At 39.0% G+C, this 19,452-nt stretch overlaps 2 protein-coding genes across 2 annotated transcripts; both read left to right on the top strand.

The window, feature by feature from the left end:
- Positions 1-1,347: 1,347 nt before the first annotated feature.
- Positions 1,348-5,602, top strand: LOC137197372 (zinc finger protein 436-like). The gene is made up of 3 exons (XM_067610745.1): positions 1,348-1,777; positions 3,441-3,495; positions 3,856-5,602. The coding sequence occupies exons 1-3, from the start codon at positions 1,478-1,480 to the stop codon at positions 4,959-4,961; spliced, it is 1,461 nt and encodes a 486-aa protein (XP_067466846.1). The 5' UTR covers positions 1,348-1,477; the 3' UTR covers positions 4,962-5,602.
- Positions 5,603-7,502: 1,900 nt separating this feature from the next.
- On the top strand, positions 7,503-19,397 carry aftphb (aftiphilin b). The gene is made up of 10 exons (XM_067610746.1): positions 7,503-7,616; positions 10,710-12,232; positions 12,355-12,527; positions 12,736-12,862; positions 13,218-13,274; positions 13,578-13,700; positions 13,933-13,993; positions 18,197-18,280; positions 18,429-18,552; positions 18,698-19,397. Exons 2-10 carry the CDS (start codon positions 10,745-10,747, stop codon positions 18,819-18,821), a joined length of 2,361 nt encoding a protein of 786 aa, XP_067466847.1. The 5' UTR covers positions 7,503-7,616; positions 10,710-10,744; the 3' UTR covers positions 18,822-19,397.
- Positions 19,398-19,452: the final 55 nt, after the last annotated feature.

Below are 19,452 nucleotides of genomic sequence, written 5' to 3' on the forward strand. Positions count from 1 at the left end.
TACATTATTATACTGTTTGTAATACCAAAAACATTAAAATCACTGAATTTACCAAACATGGGCGTCCACTTTGGCTTTGAGTGTTATTCACCAGAGAAGTTTTTATTGTGTGAATTTCAGCCTTCCAATGAGTGTCCCAGATTTCAGCCTGAACTGTCCCACATTAGGAAAGGCACATGATCTGGGACAATTTGGTACAAGAAACACTTTTATATTTGCCATTTCTTCTCTGAGTGTGATATCTGCGTTCTCTTTTTCTGATATGAGTAGAGGAAACCTTTGGGGATTTCAGAATGGTATTGGGTGCTGATATAATATATTGCCTTTATATTGAAATGTATTGCTGAATTACCAATTGGAAAAATTGTCTCACATTACTCTAATTCACATAAGGTACAATAGTAGACAAATAGCTTATAGACATTGTCACACCTCACAAAATGGTCATTATTGTATAATTTTATCATTTCCCCACTAAAACCCAGAGTCTGAAAAACTCACAGTTGGTTTACAGGCTTATGAATGGTGAATTTAGCTTAGATCCGTTATATCAATGGGATCAAGAAGCATGTCATATCAAATTTTATCAAAAGTAGGGAAACACACTTTCTGCAGCTTTACTGTACGTTACTTCAGACTCAGAGTTAAAGGATGGGTTCACAATTGTTCGAGTCTGTCTTACAACAATAGTCAGGTGCTCAAATGAACACTGAAAAAGTGTTTTCTTGCCATAATCACTCCTCCTGTTCATATTGACCACTAGAAGATCCCTCCATTATGCACCTACAATGTAAATGATGGGGGACAAAATCCACAGTCCTCCTTCTGTGGAAAAATGTATTTAAAGGTTTATCTGATGATAATATGAAGCTTCAGCCATCCAAATTAGTCAAATGAAGTAGATATTTTTCAATATTACAGTCTTTTTAGTGCCAAAGTCTCTCTTTTTGTTACGATACTTCCACCGCAACTCAACAGGGAAACACTGTCCAAGGAAACACAAAGAGGGAATTTGATGCTAGAAAGACTATAAATGTGGCAGATATCCGCTTGATATAACTAATTCAGACTGCTGGAGCCTCATATAAGCTTCAGATCAAATGTGTGGACACACTGTGGATTTTGGCCTCCATCACTTACAAGGTGCATTTGAAGGGGATCTTTTAATATCCAGTATGAACAGGAGGAATGATTACTGTGACGAAAACCTCTTCCTGTTTTCATTTGGGCACCTGACTGTTGTTTTAAGACAGACTTGAAAAACTGTGAAACTATCCTCTAACGTTTTTTAAATGGCTTTCACAAGAACATCTTTAGTTTGGGACTACTTTTTCTATGGGCGCATGTAGACGCTGATGCTGACGCACAGGTTGCGTTACCCGGAAGTAGGAGTGATTGTTTTGCTCTAACTCAAATCACAGGAACACTGTGGTTTCACACATAACATTTATCTTTAGATGAGGAAATCTGTTATAACATGCCTCACTCCTGCGCTGTGAAGACATGCAGAAATAAAGCAAAGACTGGCACTGCCTTGTCGTTTCACCGCCTGCCAGTGAGGGAACCTGAGCGGCTCAAACGGTGGCTGTCTGCCTTAAACGTAAATGTAAATACTCCCATTGAGGAGTTAAAGAAATATATTGTCTGCTCAGAGCATTTCGTACCGGAGGACTACACCGTTAACGGACAGCTGAGGACCGATAGGATGCACCGTTTTTTGACGCCAACGGCTGTCCCGACCGTTACCTCCTGCACGCTTCAACAAAATGCAGCGGAGGTAACTTAACTAGCAAGTACTGCTCAAGTTATATTTTATCAACATTAGCAGGTTTAACAAACAGTGATGGAAGAAATATTCAATACAGCAATGTAAAAATACTCCATTACAAGCAAAAGTCCTGCATGTAAAAGTACATAAGTAATAGCAGCTTGATGTAGTTAAAGTATTGTAGTAAAAGTAGAGGTTTGGTTCCTCTGACTGATATATTATTATATATGACATCATTATATTATTAATAGTGAAGCATCAGTGTTAGAGCAGCATGTTACTGTTGTAGCTGCTGGAGGTGGAGCTAGTTTCAACTACTTTATATACTGTTAGCTAGTTTAGTCCAGTGGTTCCCAACCTAGGGGTTGGGCCCCTCCCAAAGGGCCACCAGATAAGTCTGAGGGGTCGTGAGATGATTAATGGGAGAGGAAACAAGAAAAAACAAAGTTTTGATACACAAATCTGTTTTCAGTTTTAAAGCCTTTTTCTCTAATCTTTGATTTTTGGTGTAATATTGGATCATTTGAACATTTATTGAAATGAAACCATGTGAGAAGTTTAGAGGGAAAAATCACTATTTGGTGGAGCTGTTAACAACTCATAGACATCTGAAATGTGACCCCGACTACACACTGCTTTATGTAAGATGTTAACAGCCAAAAAGGTTGGAAACCACTGGTTTCATCTTCAATGTGTTGTATTTTAAAAGCTTGTTATATTATCCATTGTGTCAAATCTTCATCTGAAAAGTAACTGAAACTGTCAAATAAATGTAGTGGAGTAGAAAGTACAATATTTCCCTCTGAAATGTAGTGGAGTGCAAGTATAAAGTAGCATCAAAAGTAAAGTACAAGTACCTCAAAATTGTACTTATATACAGTACTTGAGTAAATATACTTAGTTACTTTCCACCACTGATAACAAAGATAGATGATATGGAGATCATTAAGTGATAGACATGTTGGAGAGATGTTTGTCCTTTGTATTGCAAAGTGGGTAATAGTATTACCCATCAAATACTCTGCTCTCAAATTTCAGGTGCATCAAGTACATGAAAAATTAGTCAAGAAGAGCAATCTCAAATATTACATATTGGCAAATCTTGCTAATTTATATGTAGGCTGTGTTAGATCTGAAAATATTAATCAATTAGTCAACTGGCATAAAATAATAATAAATAAATATGCATATTTCATATCTGCATAGTCATATTTCAAACAAAAAAGCTCAATATTACCAAGTTCCAGCTTCTACATTATGAGGATTTGCTGGGTTTTGGACTGTTGGTCAGAAAAAACAAGACATCTGAAATAGTTACAGCCTGACTGGATGACACTGGATGTTCAAAATATCAGATAATGTTACATTGGTTGATTTTAATTTCCTTTACACAACCCATAACATAAAAAACATTCTTGATAATGTGCCTTTAAGGGTTTTGCAACCAATAAATGCACTGGACAGGACGTCTGACAGTTGAAAAATAAACTTGTCACTACTGTCTTGTGGACAATCTAAAGAATGACACTGTTCCAAAACATATTTGGCATTTCTGTACTATATGATGCACCTCTATAGCACTGTGTGTAATAGTGATTTAGTGAAGTAACAAGTGAAAGCTTGTCTTGCCTTTAACCTCTGATACATACTGACGGGAGGTTATTTGCAACAGGATTCAGAAAACGACAGGACCAAGGATGTGTCATTGGATTCTCATTCCTCTGAAGGTAAGACATGAAGTGTGTGCAGTGTTTTTTCACTGCAAGGCCAGAGAGAAGGAGAATTGTCAGTACTTTTTTTAAAAGGTTACTTATTTTAGGCGTTTTTGCCTTTACTGGACAGTTTAAAGCATAGAGACAGACAGGAAACATAGAGGAAGCGAGACAGAGGGTCCAACACAGGTCGTGGCCACCAGGATACTTTATACAGTTCTTCTTTAATGAGTAGATTTGTCTGTTGTCCCAGTTTAGACATGAATGAGAACTCTGTTAATGAATCATACCAAGGTGGATGGGGGGGGATGTTTTTAGGTTAATGCTGGAAACCTGACCTGCTAAAATACTGACGATGTCCTCTCTATCCTTTAGACAGCCAGTCGGTCTCTGAAGAGCTGCTTCCCTCACTGCATCAATGTGACATTAAGGTGGAGGAAACAGAGATCCACCCACAGGTCAAAGAGGAGCAGGTGGACAAGTGTATCAGTGCAGACATGGAGGCTGATACTTCCAACGATGCTAAAAACAGACATCCTAAATCAGAACCAACCACTGACTGGGAGCTCTTCCCATCCTCCAGTACTGAAACTATGACTGTAAATGATGACAAATGGAATGAAAGTGACGGTTCATCATCGCCTCATCGTAGCGTCGAAGTCTTTGTGGAACTGGAACAGCCTCCGAGGCAAGAAAAGTCTTGTCGTTTTTGTGGTAAAAGTTTTAAGAGAGACTCTTATCTGATCAGGCATGTAGGCAAGAGCCACAAAGGGCACAAGGCCTTTAAATGCCTGGAGTGTAACAAGGAGTTTGAACAACGTTACCAGCTAGTCCTGCACATAAGAATTCACACAGGTGAAAAACCCTTTAGTTGCGATTACTGTGACAAAACGTTTGTTCAGAACTCAAGTCGCCTTGCTCACATGAGGGTGCATACTGGGGAAAAACCATATTTTTGTGTGAAGTGTGGGAAAAGTTTTGCCACAAGCAATCATTTTAAATTTTGCAGAATGCAGAACGAGTGCAAAATCACACCAGAAAAAGAGGATGTGGATGAGAATCACAAAGAGCAGAAGCCCTTTAAATGCTTTGAATGCAACAAGGAGTTTAATCAAAAGCACCAGCTTGTTCTGCATGCGAGAGTTCACACTGGTGAAAAACCCTTCAGTTGTGATTTCTGTGGCAAGACGTTCACACAGAACTCTAATCGTATTGTTCACATGAGACAGCATACTGGAGAGAAACCGTATTTTTGTAATAAATGTGGCAAAAGGTTTGCAAGTAGCCATCATCTCAAACTGTGCACAGGAACTCAACACAATAGGATAAACAAGTCATTTCGTTGTATAACTTGTGGTAGAACCTTTCACACAGATTCAGACCTGAAGGTGCATGTGGAGGTTCACGAGTCATGGAAACGGCACATCAGTGAGAAACTGCAAGGACAAGAGTTAGAAGAAAAAAATTTAAAGCATGTCTGAGAGAACCACAGTCTGTGATACCACAGACTGCTTCCCGCATCAGTGACATCACAGATAAATAAAGAAAATATTAACAAGCTGGAGGTGAGAAATTATGTTGAATATTAAAACATAAAATGTGCCCAAAAGCAACGTGGCCTTTTGTGCCTTTCTTAGACAAGTTTAAAACCTCTTCACAATTTTTTTGACATAGACAAATCAGTGTTTGAGAGGTTTGTCAGGCCATAGGTGCACTAAAAAGCTTCAGTGTGGTCAGTACATTTCACTACATATGTGCACATCATGTCATGATTCCAAGCCTTTAATTTTTGCTTGTTCTGTTGCACACAAGCAACAATGGTTGCCATCTGAGGAGCGGAGGTTCTCTGAAGTCCCTCTCCCAAAGTTACTTCCATTCTTTGCCTTATACATGTAGGGTTCTTCCTTGTCTTCTTAGAGCAGTGTGTCTTGAACAGTGCAACTTGGAAAGAAACCAGGCAGTATTCCCATTGTTCTCATTCGTAAGAGTTGTTGTCAAAGTTTGACAGTGTCTCAAAGTTGTTGTGGATGTTTTCAGTTTCTTACTTGGTTCATAAAATAAATAAAACAACCAATTATTGCAAATAAGGAAAATAAAATGTGCAATTTTTTTTCATAATGTTTGACATGGTCACTTTTGTTTTGTACAGTTGCTAAGAATGTAAATTATCCACTAAACCTTATTAATATCTATAACTAGAATGTACATTTTCTGAAGAAAATGCGTGTGACTGCTGTTAGCTGATTAGACTGATAGCTGCTGCTCCTGTAGCATTTTTAAAATCTTGTAGCGCCACCTACAGGTGAAATTATATCCAATGCTACAGACTTGTTCAGCATCCCCATCAGTACAACTCTGCTGAATCTGGTTGCCATGGAATATTACATTTAAGAGATATGGCAGTGGGGTTATTGGTGCCATGCTTCAATATGTCGTGAACATTCTCATGGTGACCCTCTGTACCAAGTTTAATTTTATTAAAGACAACAGAATTGTACAAATATGTTATAATGTTACAGTAGCGCCTCCTGTGGGTAGAATTGTATGAAATGTTACACACTTGTGCAATGTGGCTGAATGTACAACATTCCCAGATTTGGTTGCGATCAAATGTAGCATTGAAGAGTTACGGCCTGTTAGGTGCATCACGTCTTCAAAAGTTTGGTAACCAGTTACAGACCAACGGTAAGTGATACCCAGAAACGAACTCATAGGTTTTGTTCAGGATCATCTAAATATGGTATATGCCAAGTTTGATGAAGATTAGATGAAATATGATGTGCCAGAAGAAAATGTGTTTACCAAAAAATCCAAAATGGCGGAAAAATTTTCCAGGCGCAAATGGGAGTGGCCTATTTGGAGACTTCAAAGAATGTGAACAGGAAGTGATTATAAATACCACAAACGGAGTGACATTAGCATGCAGGCTACCAGTGTTACACCTTACTGAATGGAGACAAAGTAAACAAACTTCTGTAGCTACGAGTCATACAAGCTACAAGCATACAAACCCACATACACACACACACACACATAGGAAAATTAATGAGCTCTCATTCATAATTTAGGATAGAGAGAGTCATATTCACCCTTGGATGGTTTATTGACTGATTTAATTTATTTGTGTGGAATGAATTGGAGGTAAATATTGGCTCCCTCTGCACAGCACTCTGGGAAAAATGATCCCACCAACAGCAGAGTCACTGATTGGCTACTTCATCTGTGGATATCGATAATAAATGTGAATTTTGTAAAAATTAAGAGGAAAACATCTGTTTTTTCCATTTAAGTGTACATCAGGATTCTGAGGGGAAAAAATTAAGAGTGTTTTGACACTCAAAGCAACCATTTAATTAAGCTGGAAGCCAAGGATGTAATAATATACTATGCAAAAAACCCAGAAAGTTCAACGGACTGTCAATTTATTAATTTTACGGGGGGAAATTTCACATCCATAAATCCAACTTCTTGAGGCCTGGTCTAGTGTTTGAACTTTTCATGATTGAATTTACCCCATGTCCTGTTACCATGTTGAATGTATCAACCAATTATAAATGAAGTTGTGCTGTTATCTTTATTTCATTATGATGCTTAAGTGTCTTCTGTTATTGTCTTAATGTCACACATGTAAGTAATGGTTTCTATAAATAAAGAGATTAAATAAAAACGATACAGTCTGTGCCTCCCAATTTGCCACGATATCCAACAACAGAGCTGTAGACTATTTAAAAGTGATCCGTTTTAATAATATAGACTGTATTGAACAAAATAACCATAATGAAAGCAAGTAAATCAATTTATAATCAGACTCAGATTATAAATGGTAATACCTATAGTCGCCCAGCAGATGTCGCCATTTTGAACCATTTTCAATGCGGTTGTTTCATATTACATCGAAGATCGTCTTTTATAAAGAAGAGCCACTCTCCGGCCTGCAACGTGGACCTCTGGGCGTAAATCCAACTGCTCTTTGCGACTAGTGATTACGGTACCTTGAAACGGCACATAGTGAGAGCTCTCAACATTTTACATATCTCAGTTAGTGCTTACCATGAGTGATGTTGAAAGATGCAGGGGAGCAAGACTGCACCACTGATACACAAGAAGTGACGGGAAGGTGAAGTGAATGATTGCAGGTAAATTTAAAAAAACGGGTAATTAGTATTTCTAGCGAGCTGTTAGCCTCATTTAAATAGGGTGTCAACGCTATTGACGGTTAGCTTGGCGTTAGACATTCGGCTAGCTAACGGCGGTGATGTCAGCTAATCAGTTGCTGTGTTGTAACCGATCTCTTCATACATCCGTGGTTGTAACAGGATAGCGGAATTAGGGACGTCGGTTTTGCATCTCTTATTTTAGTTAAAAGTTAAATTGGTTTTCCCCTAAATATCTAGCTTCATGTTAACTGTCACCTCGTCAGAGTGAGTTTACAGTTCATGTTTACATGGCTTTACATTCAGCTGTTCATGTCCTGGTATTTTTATATGACACCTGTCTGTCCAAAGATACAGAAACAGGAGAAAATGGCAGGACGTCAGTTGTTGTGTTTGCTTTACTGACTATTCACAAAACCAAAGAATATTGATAATATGTCGTCTTAAAAAATAACTGAAGAATTTTCATGTTTATCTTGTATTTTTTTCACACAAGGAAGTAGATGTGTGTTTGTGTTGAAGGTTTTGATGCAGACACTAATCCATGATCTTGGCTTCTTCTTCTTGTTCAGGATTTGGTTTGAACTGTTCATCCTAAGTAGCACAAAGCTGCGGATAGTGTTTCCTGTATCGGTTTCCCGACTGGGGCCAATACTGGACACTTTTTCTTTCCACTCCAGGTTCACATCAGCGCTAGAAGGGGAGTCATAGAGTTGATAAGATCTCAATTAGATGTTAACATTTGACAGATTAGTTTTAAGATACACAAAAGAGGATATATAAAAGGTTGGACTTGTGCAATAGGTTCATGAAGTTCAGATTTTTTTATGCTGTACTTTGAGGAACAATCATGTGTGTTGGTTCCTCTATTATTTTTTTTTTTAACAATGTTTGCTATACAGTTGGGTCTAAAAGTCTGAGACTACTAGTCAAGATACTCTATTTTGCATTTGTTTCAAATGTAATACTATTTTTTTCATTACAAATGATAATATCAGTTTAACAGTTTGAGTGAAAAGTTGAATCTTTGAAAAATGTACATGAATTTCAGAATATCTTTGGTATGTCCCCCTGTTGCTTTAATGACAGCATGCATTCGAGCTGGCATGGACTCCACCTACATACACCCTTCTGTTGCTGCCATAAATCTCAAACTTGGATTCATCAGTAAATATTCACTGTGAAATGCTGGTATTTCTTAGAAGTGGTTTAGAGACTGCTACTCGTCCTCTGAGACCGTTACAAGACAGCCTTCTTTTGACTTTTGCTGATTGAAGTCTTGCTTTCTTTATATAGAAAATTCTGCATCTGTAATGAAGTTGCTTTTCTATTTCTCAGAGAAGTAAGTTTGATTTATTGATCTTCTGATGATGTGGATTCTAGCCATGATTTGATGCTGAGAAAGCCCCTCTTTGCTTAGAAAAACAATTTGACTTCTGACACTTTCACATTAGTTCTGATGCTGTGTTTCCAACTATCACAATGCTACTTAGTGAGCAATGATCTGCTGGAAACTTGATGCACAGCCATGTTTAAGTAGATCAAATCCACCTGAGTGTCATCTGAATGCTTCAATGGAAGGGATACAACTAAAGGAAATCTGACCTTTTGTACAAAGGAGTTAAGTTGGTGAATAGTTTGCTTAAATTTGATTGCTGACTTAGAAATAGTTGAAGAATCTTAAATATTTCTTCTTCATTTTACGTCATAACTTCTTGTGTTTTTGAATGTTTCTGAATACTCAAACTTTATGATTATTTCCAGGTTTGTGTGAAAATATTAGAGATTTTCAATGTGGTCCCAGACTTTTGGACCACACTGTATATTTCAAAATTTGTAACCTGCTAATCTTACCAGTCTTGCTTTTTCAAGAATTGTCACTTTTCAGCTTTTATACAGACTTCAAATGTGTATTATTGTCCCTGATGCGCAGGATTTGAAACTTTGATACCTAGTTAGTGGGAGATTGTTTGCTGCAGTATATCCATTATACTATATAATAATCATGATACTTTAGTTTATTTGTCTAGCACTCACCAAAACTAGCGCTGTAACCAATGATTATTTTCATTATTGAATAATCTGTTGATTATTTTCTCAATTAATGGATTAGTCATTTGGTCTGTAAAATGTCAGAAAATGGTGAAAAATGTTAATCACTGTTTCTCAAAGCCCAAGATACAACCTCAAATGTTATGTTTTGTACCTACCAACAGTCCGAAACCTGAAGATATTCAGTTCACTGTCACAGAAGACTAAAGAAACCAGAAACTATTCACATTTAAGAAAGTTTTAGTTTTTTTGTTAAAAAAATGACTCAAAATGATGAATCGATTATCAAAATAGCTGGAAATTATTTTTCTGTCTATTGACTAATCGTTGCTGCTCTAATCAAAATCAACATTACAAAGTGCTTCACATAAAAAAGGGAAAACAGCAAAACAGAACATCAGTAAAACATGTCATATTAACTAATACTATTACATATTACTATCAAATCTGAGATGCAGACTATGTAAAAGCCTGAAATCAAGCAAGCCATTTCAGAGCTGAGGTGAACTATGGGAAGTTTTTGTTTTCATTTTCATGCTCTTTTATCTACTATTTAGAACATCCTTTAGCCTAGTTACACAGATAACAGACAGATGGTTCATGTCCAAAGACCTCAGGCTGCATTCACGTTGGTAGGGGGGAGAATAACTCTGGAATGTGATCTAGTGCCAGTATATTTAGTGGCTTAAAGATAATGAATAAAATCTGAAGACCAAACCTAAAACAAATAGGCAGCCAAAGAAAGGTTGTTAAAAGTGGAGTAATATTACAAACAATCACTTTGCCATTCTCAGTGTCTGATATGCTATGTCATTTCACTGCTCCAGTTTTCACTGTTGGCATTTTTTTCCCAGGCTAGTTCTTCTAACAGTTAAGACAAAAGCAAAATTCATTCTTGCAGTCTTGTCATGGTGTTTTAGAAAAGATTGATGTCGTTGTGCCATCATCAGACCACTAAAACAGTTTCAAAATGTTCGTCTCCCACTTCTCGTTAACTTTGTTCTGTTCACTTTCCTCTTCCAGGTGCATGAAGCCTTCAAGTCCTGCCAGGAGAACCCATGGAATCAGACATCATGCCCTTGCACTCATCATCCCCTCCTCCTCTGGATGATGATGATGGGGAGGTGGGATCAGAGGAAGACGAGTTTGGGGAGTTTGGTGGATTCTCTGATGGGGTGTCCTGCTCCCCTCTTGGCTTCGCTGATTCTACTGAGCCACCATCCCGCCTCAGACAGCCTTCACCGACCATAAAAGCAGCCACCCGTCAACCCAACTGCAGCTTTAACCACCCAGCTGAACAATCCCAGCCCACATCCACTGGTAACTCAGGGTCCAGCAGGGGCCAGGTAGAAGCGGAAGGGCTGCATAGTAACACTGAATCATCTTTTCACCTCACAAACGGTTACGCAGAAAGAAACCACAACTCTGGGATCCACGCTGCTTCCATATCAGGTGCTTGCTCTCCGAAGGAGGAAACAGGGTTTGCTGATTTCACTGTGTTTACAGAGCAGGCAGCACACCCTTGGTGCTGTGGCTTCTCTCCTATGGGCAGCACAGAGCAGTGGGGTGGCGGATTGGGAGGGACGAACAGTTTGGGTGAAAAACCCTATGATCCAGGACAAGGGATTATCATGGACTCTGAGCCCAGATCTCATTGTGCATATAAGGCAAGAGAAAATGGCTGCACCAAGGTCAAGCACTGTGAGAAAAGAGATGCAGCCCTCGTGCAATCATCTCAGGACCACTGTCAGTCTCAGGAAGCTGCAACAGCTTTTGATTATCCATCTCGTTCTGGGGATGAGGAGCTAGGCAAGACAGCAGACAGCCAGAGGGAAAGGAGGCATCAGTTAACTTCAGAGTTGCAGGATTATAGAGAGTCAGAGGAAGACGGAGAAGATCGAGAGAACAGTGTTTCTACTGTCCCCCAAACGGTCAGTGAGTATGAGTCTGCTGCAGAGGACCTGGGATCCTTCTGTGATGATGTTTCATTTGAGTGTCCTTCTGAGGACTTGGAGCCAAATGTTTCATCTCTTGTTTCACCGGAGGATCAGACTGACTGGGACCAGACTGATGTCGAAGAAGAGGAACTGGGAGACTACAGGCATTCTCACTCTTTTGTCAATCTCAGACCGTCACAGTCAGAAGCAGAGAAGGGTTTTCATTACTGCGACCAATCTGCGACTCAGGAAACTTCTGCTACCTCCAACCAGTCACGTGCAACGTATACAGACGGTGAATTTGCAGACTTCAAAGACAGCAGTTCCGAGCATCAAAGTGATAGTGATCATGCCCAAACAGTCGGTGCAGGGGTGCTGAGTCTAGGGAGCCTCCCGCCGAGTGACAGCTTTGCAGATTTCTGCTCAGCACCCACACAGGAGGATGGAGATGGGTCATGGGCGGAGTTCAAGGAGCAGAAGGCTCAGGAGGACGGGAAAACGTGGACACAGTTTAGAGAACAAGTCAGCAGCCTGCAGACGGACGGGGACACTGAGGAGAAGCAGGACTGGATGGGACAAGACGAGGGTTTCAAGAGGAAGAGCTGTCAGGTGGGAGAAGCTTCACTGAAAAAATGTTTGGATTTGTTGGTGTAGCTGTTAATGATATTAATATCATTAATAACGCTTCACAGCCAATAAAATAAACTCTTTTTCTATTTTTTGCTGTCTAGGCTTCACTGTCCTGTCGTGTCCAGCAGCTCCTCCAGGCCAGTTTCCCAGAGGTTGTGGTCCCAGCTGTGGAGGGTGAGGAGGAGGTGTCCAGCCTCGGGGCTTTGCTTCAACCACAACATCTCCCTGAGAGTGATGAAGAGAAGATACCAGAGCTGTGTCCCAGAGCTCAGTGGTGAGGATAAGTCTCTGAATTAGGTTAGGATGGTGGTGATAGTGGCAAATATGTTAACAGTGTGTCACAGTTTCCTTTTAAAATAATGCATTAGAGTAAAAATGGTGCCATCACAGATGTTCAGATTTACAGTCTCTAAAGTAGCATAGATATTAACATGTCTGAATACACAATAATGCTGATTTTCAATTTTCTTACCATTGCCCAGGGCTCAGCTGGGTTTGCGGTGGCCTTACCAGGATGTCCACAGTGCGATTGGCCTCAAGTTTCAGTGGGGTGGCTCCCATACTAACAGGACTCTGCTCAGGTGCCTTGGTGTGGACACAAGGAACGTTGTGAGTTTTGCAAAATAGTAACAGCCAGTATCAGTTGAGCACTGATCCAAACAAGATCTGCACTAGTAATTGAGTAAACAAGTTGAAAAATACTATATTAAGCCTAAAAGGACGGTCACCCATAGTGAGTCTGAGGACAGATCAATGCAATTGATCTGCAGTATATACTGAAGTAAAATATAAAATCCAAGCTGTCCCACTCTGTTGGTTGTTTATAACATTGAGCTCATTATATTGCTGGAGCAACCAGGTTTTACACTTTGAGCCCTACTACACTGCAAATGCAGAAAATGTAAGGTCAGTTTTATTTTAAGACCTTTTAAGGTTTTTATTTGATGTCTTTGCTCTCTGAAAGGTGTTCATTGGCATGAAGAAGCAGCCAGTGGCTGTGCCTGCTTTTGCATCCAGCCTGGTGAGTCAACTGTGGGAAATGTGACCTAAATAATTCTGTTTTTAGTGTGAAGAAGCATTGTAACTGTTGTAAGTTGAGTAGTGTGAGTGGTGTGTCATAGAAGACGAAATGTATTAATGGTGTGAATACAGCACAAGTCATGAAAGTTTCAATACTGTAAAAAGATACTGGCTTTTGTCACTTTTATATTTGCACTGTTGCTCTGTCCAGAATCTATATTAAGTGTCTCCACTGCTCTAACAGTAGATATATTCAAAAGCTTGCTTTTTTATTTCCCATCCACATCCTTTTATCATTCATCAGGGAATGCTAGAGCCCACCAAAGACTCTGTGCCAGCTGTCTGTTCTCCAAGACACACAGTGGTCACAGCACAAGCACCTCCAGGGCCACCGGACAAACCGGACCCCTCAACAGAATCAATGCAGGTATTTGAAACTGATTGGATTTATTATAATTGTATGATGTTACAGTACAAGACACGAGAGGATAACACATGGAACTATGTGGGAATCTACAACAAGTGGCAACCTTGGTCGTAGTTTCCTGCAGCTACTGAAGGATTATATTTTACTGATCACACCATTAAACTTGCTCTGCTGTTTAACTCTGGTAGGTGGCAGCCATGTGTCTAAAATTCTTGTTTACTTGTCTCTGCAGGAGGCGCTCCCTTCCAGGCAGCTGGACTGGAGCCGCCGTGGCCTTAGCAGCTCTCAGGACGGTACGTCCCCTCGCCGAGCCCCTCACTTCTGGGGTCGGAAGTAGACTACAGTACCAGCCATCCCATTTGTGGCTTCTTCTAATAAGCCAGAACTTTTGAGAGTTTACTCTGGGCTCCTCTGGACTCCCCTTCCTCCAGGGCATGTTCCGCTTCTTTTAATTTACGCTGTGTTTCCCCTCCACTCACTCACTCAGTAGTGGGTCACCACAACAAAGTGAATAACACTGCTACAGAGGATGTGAAAGCAAGACATTGTGATTGAAAGGAATTTTGTCTCATCAATAACAAAGTTAGGCCCAGTGTTCAGCAAGAAACAAGAAAAATTGAAGTAATATTACAACCAACAGACCCAAAACTGGAACCAAAATTTAGATGTGCAACAAACAACAAAACAAGTAAAGGGGAAACACTGTACTGGCTTCCCTTTCCTCTCTCTGTCACTACTCCAGTGCCTCATCTCTACCTGCTTTTTTTCTTTTACAATCAGAATTTATCTCAGTATTTATCAGTCCCAGTTGTGATCAGGAAACATTAGTCCTATAAGTAACACCTGATACAGGTGAAAGCTACTGAAAACTATTATATGTGTCACTTTCAGCTACTTTTGCTACTATTCTGAAGTTATTTTTGACTACAACACAAAAAAATTGAGGGCATTGCTAAATTAATGTCACAGTTGCAAAGCATTAAATGCTGAACTTGTTTTCCTCACCAGATATCAGTCAGCTCATGGAGCATGGTCATTATATGTGCCATGTTAATTTAATGGATGTGTTTATCAAATTCCCTATTTTTATTTAATGTCCAGTTCATGATCATGTTACATATTTAGACTTGTCCTGCAGAATGGACAGTACCAACCAATTATTGGCTTTATATTTCTTACATTTAAAACTAGTCTTTACTTTTTCATGGAAACTTTTTATTTGCTCATGTTTGGTTGTAAAGGGTTTCATGGTGCCCTCAGTTATGTTAGACGCATTTGGTAAAGAGATATCAAAAAAAGAAATTTTAAAAAGAAACAATACAGGTAATAAGTGTCTTTCTTTGCTCAGGAAACTTTTATTAATTTTCTTAGTTGTAGTACAGTCATGTTGGTGTAGTATTTGTTTCTAATTTATCCTAAAACTTGAATTAAAAAAAGATATAATTACAATTAAAAGCAAAATTATATGAAGCATGTTCTTTGGTAAATTAATTTAATATATGGAAATGATGGTAATAAGGCTCAAGGATTGTCTAAAAGCTCAACTAGATCTAATGTAATCTCCAAAAAACTAAATTACAAAAGAGTAAAGGAGACAACGCAGCATGTTGTTGGTGTCCTTCTGACTATATGCAGTAAGTTAACTAGCAGGTCACATACTGCTAGTTAAAAAAAAATGGAAATCTTCATTAATTGGCTAATTGCTCTATGAAATCAGCCATGATCTCTGTTTGCATCTCAGGACAATAATAGACAACAAACTTTGCAGCACAATCCATTTATAACTGCTGCATGTAATGGCTAACTCAACAGTACGTTTAATATTGAATTACTTTATAGAATAACAAGTTGCTAATGAAGATAAATGACGAATTAAAAAAACAAACAACCAGATTGGTAAAGGTAACTTATTTCTACAGGCTATAAGAACTGTTTCATGCTTGCTGCTGATTTGGCAGCATGCTGACATGTTTGAATGTTAGCTCTGGTTTGTAGCATGCGAGCTGACACATTGTTTGTCATTTAATGGCGCTGAGCAGCTGATTAACCTGTTTCATTAACTTCACCATTAGTTTTCTGGAAGACAGGTACCTGAGTTGGGTCCACAGGTATAGAGAAACTCTCCTGGGTTAAGAAAACCTTTTTACCTGTTCTGTTTCCATGTGTGACACTTTTGACACCACATTTACAACCCAAGCAAGACAAATGTGATTAAATTGCATCAAGTAAATATATACTAAAAAAAAGTAGAACAGAACAGGACAGTGTTGTAATAATAAAGTATGCACAGCAGAGGGCAGTGTATTCTCCGTAGGTGATGCTGAATGCAGCAAAAAGGTTAAAACATACTTTATTTTTCACCGGGCTTAAATGAAAGGGTAGTTCAACAAGAATATGCACTTCATATATTTTTAAACATTTGTTTGTAGTCTGTTTTATATTATTTAATTTTTCATACGGTTAGTTATATGAAGTCTGTCTTACGGCTTTTGATTTATGTTGTGATTATTGTTATAATTGAAAGAAACACTGTATCTTAGGCAGGATTTCATGATTAAACTAAGGTGAATAATGCAACAGAAGGAAGGCTGCAGTGGTGATGACTGTCTAAACTCTATGCTGCTCTCTTGTTTTTCTTTGTTTGCTTCCTGTGCACTGATGCATACACTGTATACTGTATGAGCATGCTGAGTAGGATAGACGACTGTTTGATTCCAAAGCACTTCAATTTGAAAAAAAATAATTGATACCTGAAATCTACCTTTATCAGTATTTCATTAATTGAATTGAAAGTGTTTCTACAACATTTCTGTAACTGCAACTACAGTATTTCTTAATGAGTTGTGCCTTTATGCCAGCAACTGTTTTATAAAAAGGACTTATTTAGTGTTTTGTTTTGGGGTTTTTTTGTTTTTTCAAATGGTGAAATTCTCTTTGGACCTACCATTTGTTGACAAAATCTACATTTTAATTTCCTCAGATTTGCTGCTCAAATTCAAATTGAATGCACTGCAATAAGGACTTGTGGGAAATCCTTGTAAATACTGAAATAAATCAGTTGATCCTTTCGGCTTGTTTTTTGCTTCTCTTCTTTCAGCTTTTCTCCCTTGTTTGAAGCTGTGTCACTTTTCTTTGTGGTTGAATGTTTAGTTCAGTTGTTGAGTACTCAAACAACTACACAGCTTGTTGTCAGTTGTTTGTGTCCCCCCCCCCAAGACAAAGGATAAAAACTGTTTTAGATTTCCTTGACACTGTTAAGTCCCACCATTTAAAACTGGTGGTATTTTCAACATAGTCTAACTTGCATCTTGCAAACATTTGTTATGACAGATAACTACTAACATAATTGAAAGCAATAGTCTCAAACATCTCTACAAATAATATTAGAAGGTTTCAGTTTTCTTCAACTCTCAACAGTCATGGAAAAACTTATTTTGCCGACCGCCTGTGGTATAGCTTCTCCCCTGGCAGTGATGTAATAGTGTCCTCCAGGGTGTGTCAGTACACCATGACATCACTATGAGGCGTTATTACAGGTGCTGCGCTCTGATTGGTCATGCCGGCATGCCACCTGTCACGTGACAGGAAGAGCAGGGAAACCCGGTTAATTGGAGTGTAGCCGGCATATGAGGCTGTTGGTATGACAACTAAATCTCTATCTATCAGATGATAATCTCACAGCAGCAGATGGTAGAGATGCTGTAGTAAATTTGAACTTCATCTATTCATCTTTTCATAACCTTTAAGTGTCAACAGAGACACTTAAAGGCTTTTCTACTTGGATTCAGCCACTGCAAGTATTGTTTATGTATTTTGCTGACCTGCCGCACAGAGCAGTCAATTCAGGTTGGCACAGGTGACGTGTTTTTTGTGTGTGTTGAATTGAAATGGCTCAGGCACAAACCAACACTGCTGGTCAGGTTGTGAAGCAAAACCGCAAGTGTGATGCTGGTTGTGGTCAGAAGTGAGACACATTTTCAACCAGAGAGGGCAGTCAAACCCTGTTTTTCAGTCTGGTGTTAAATTACTCTTTAAGAGTGTCTAATCTTTCTTTATTGGCATGTAATCAAGGTGGAAGTCACGCTCTGTTTGCATTTGCTCAAGATTTCCTTCAAGGTTTAGCAAGAGTTTCATTATTACAAGAAATAACAGGAAAGAAAAACAAACAGCAACATAGTGAAACCACCTTTCACATTAATGATGTTATTACCATGTGGATATTGTTTTAGTGACCTCATGCTGGATGTTGGCTTAGATATTTCAGTTAAGGAGCCTCCTCTGAATTTGAATATAAAAAGATGTTGAACAACAACAGTTTTGTATTGCTTTGAGCTTTTTTAGTTGTTCTCTCTCTGGGTCTTCCCTCTGTCTCAGTAAAAGAAGCAAACATCAATCACATGTAGATGCTCGTTCTCCTTTTATGAATGATAAATAGAGCCCCATAACCCCCCGCCCCCCATCCCTCCTCACCCATTGTCTTCCCCTTGCAAGCACAGGCTGCTGTGCTCTCAATTTGGATTATTTTGGTCCCGAGGAGGAGAGCAGATCCAGCAGCAGCCGAAGCGACACTCCTCCTCCAGGTCAGCATGTGACACTGCAGAAATGTAGCAGCCACTCCTGCACCATGGTGACACTACTACTAGAGCAATATTAAGCAGCTCAGTGTACTGTTGCTAAATGTTAATGTTTGTCCACACGTGTGCTTGTTGTACACACTCGCATGTAAAGGAGTTGACCGTGAGCTGTATGAGTTGACCATCAGCAAACTGGAAACCAGCGGTAACAGCAGCTGCCTAGAGGACACTTTAAATCGCCTGTTGTCCACTGCAGAGAAGACCAGCACTTCAGTCAGGTCTCATTATCATGCACATAAAAAATAAAAAATATCATACACAAGTTTCTCTTACTGTATTGATAATTAAACATCTACTCGTCTTGTATTGCTATTTTAATTTGTACTCTTTGTGTGTGTGTGTGTGTGTGTGTGTTTATATCAGGAAACCTCAGCAGGATGAAGAGCTGAGTGCAGAGGCTGTCAGGCTGATCTCTGGACTGCCTAACCTGTCTTTCATGCAGGCCAAGGTCCTCATGTTCCCGAGCATCCTCGTACCCAAAGAATGAAGTTAACCAACTTATTCGCTTATTGCAGCTAACACATGATTCAAATACTCCACAGGTTTATAAAGATACAAGAGGCATTGTGAGTAATACTGAGTTGATCTTCCCGCTTCGGTCAAAATACTCCACCTGCTGGCTGTTCTCTGTCTGTAGCCTGACAGCAAGCTTTTTGTCAGTAAAGTAGGGGAATATTCTCACATACAACAGCTCATATACTAATTTCAACACACAATAATCTGAAAACTGCAGAGAAGCAGGACTGTAGCATGCATCTTGGTTTACAGGGTATTACTCTCCTTGAAGTTGAGTGTTGTGGTTTATTTAAACTGACCCATACACACACACACACACACACACACACACACACACACACACATACTTTTATTCACTCCAGAGACTATTACCGCAAGCTCACAAACTGAAATAATGTTTGATTATTTATTTATTTATTTATATTGTAAAACATGCCATCTTCGTTTGAATATTAACATCATTATAGGCAAATGTTATCATATACTTCAATAATATGGGAGACGGAAAGAATGTACTTTCTTGATATGGCCTGAATAAAGTGGCTTTTATGAAGATGCATGAAATATGAAATATGACTTGTTTTCTTATTATAGAAATTTGA

Source organism: Thunnus thynnus, chromosome 14 (genome assembly GCF_963924715.1).
Source record: "Thunnus thynnus chromosome 14, fThuThy2.1, whole genome shotgun sequence".
In the NCBI taxonomy this organism is placed as follows: domain Eukaryota; kingdom Metazoa; phylum Chordata; class Actinopteri; order Scombriformes; family Scombridae; genus Thunnus; species Thunnus thynnus.

Bases quoted from the DNA above. Each gene is read 5' to 3' on its own strand.
- aftphb (XM_067610746.1), top strand. From the start codon at position 10,745: ATGGAATCAGACATCATGCCCTTGCACTCATCATCCCCTCCTCCTCTG. The intron at 13,275-13,577 runs GTGAGTCAACTG...ATCATTCATCAG, and splicing joins CTGCTTTTGCATCCAGCCTG to GGAATGCTAGAGCCCACCAA. The intron at 18,281-18,428 runs GTCAGCATGTGA...TCGCATGTAAAG, and splicing joins AAGCGACACTCCTCCTCCAG to GAGTTGACCGTGAGCTGTAT.
- LOC137197372 (XM_067610745.1), top strand. From the start codon at position 1,478: ATGCCTCACTCCTGCGCTGTGAAGACATGCAGAAATAAAGCAAAGACT. The intron at 1,778-3,440 runs GTAACTTAACTA...TATTTGCAACAG, and splicing joins TTCAACAAAATGCAGCGGAG to GATTCAGAAAACGACAGGAC. The intron at 3,496-3,855 runs GTAAGACATGAA...TCTATCCTTTAG, and splicing joins GGATTCTCATTCCTCTGAAG to ACAGCCAGTCGGTCTCTGAA.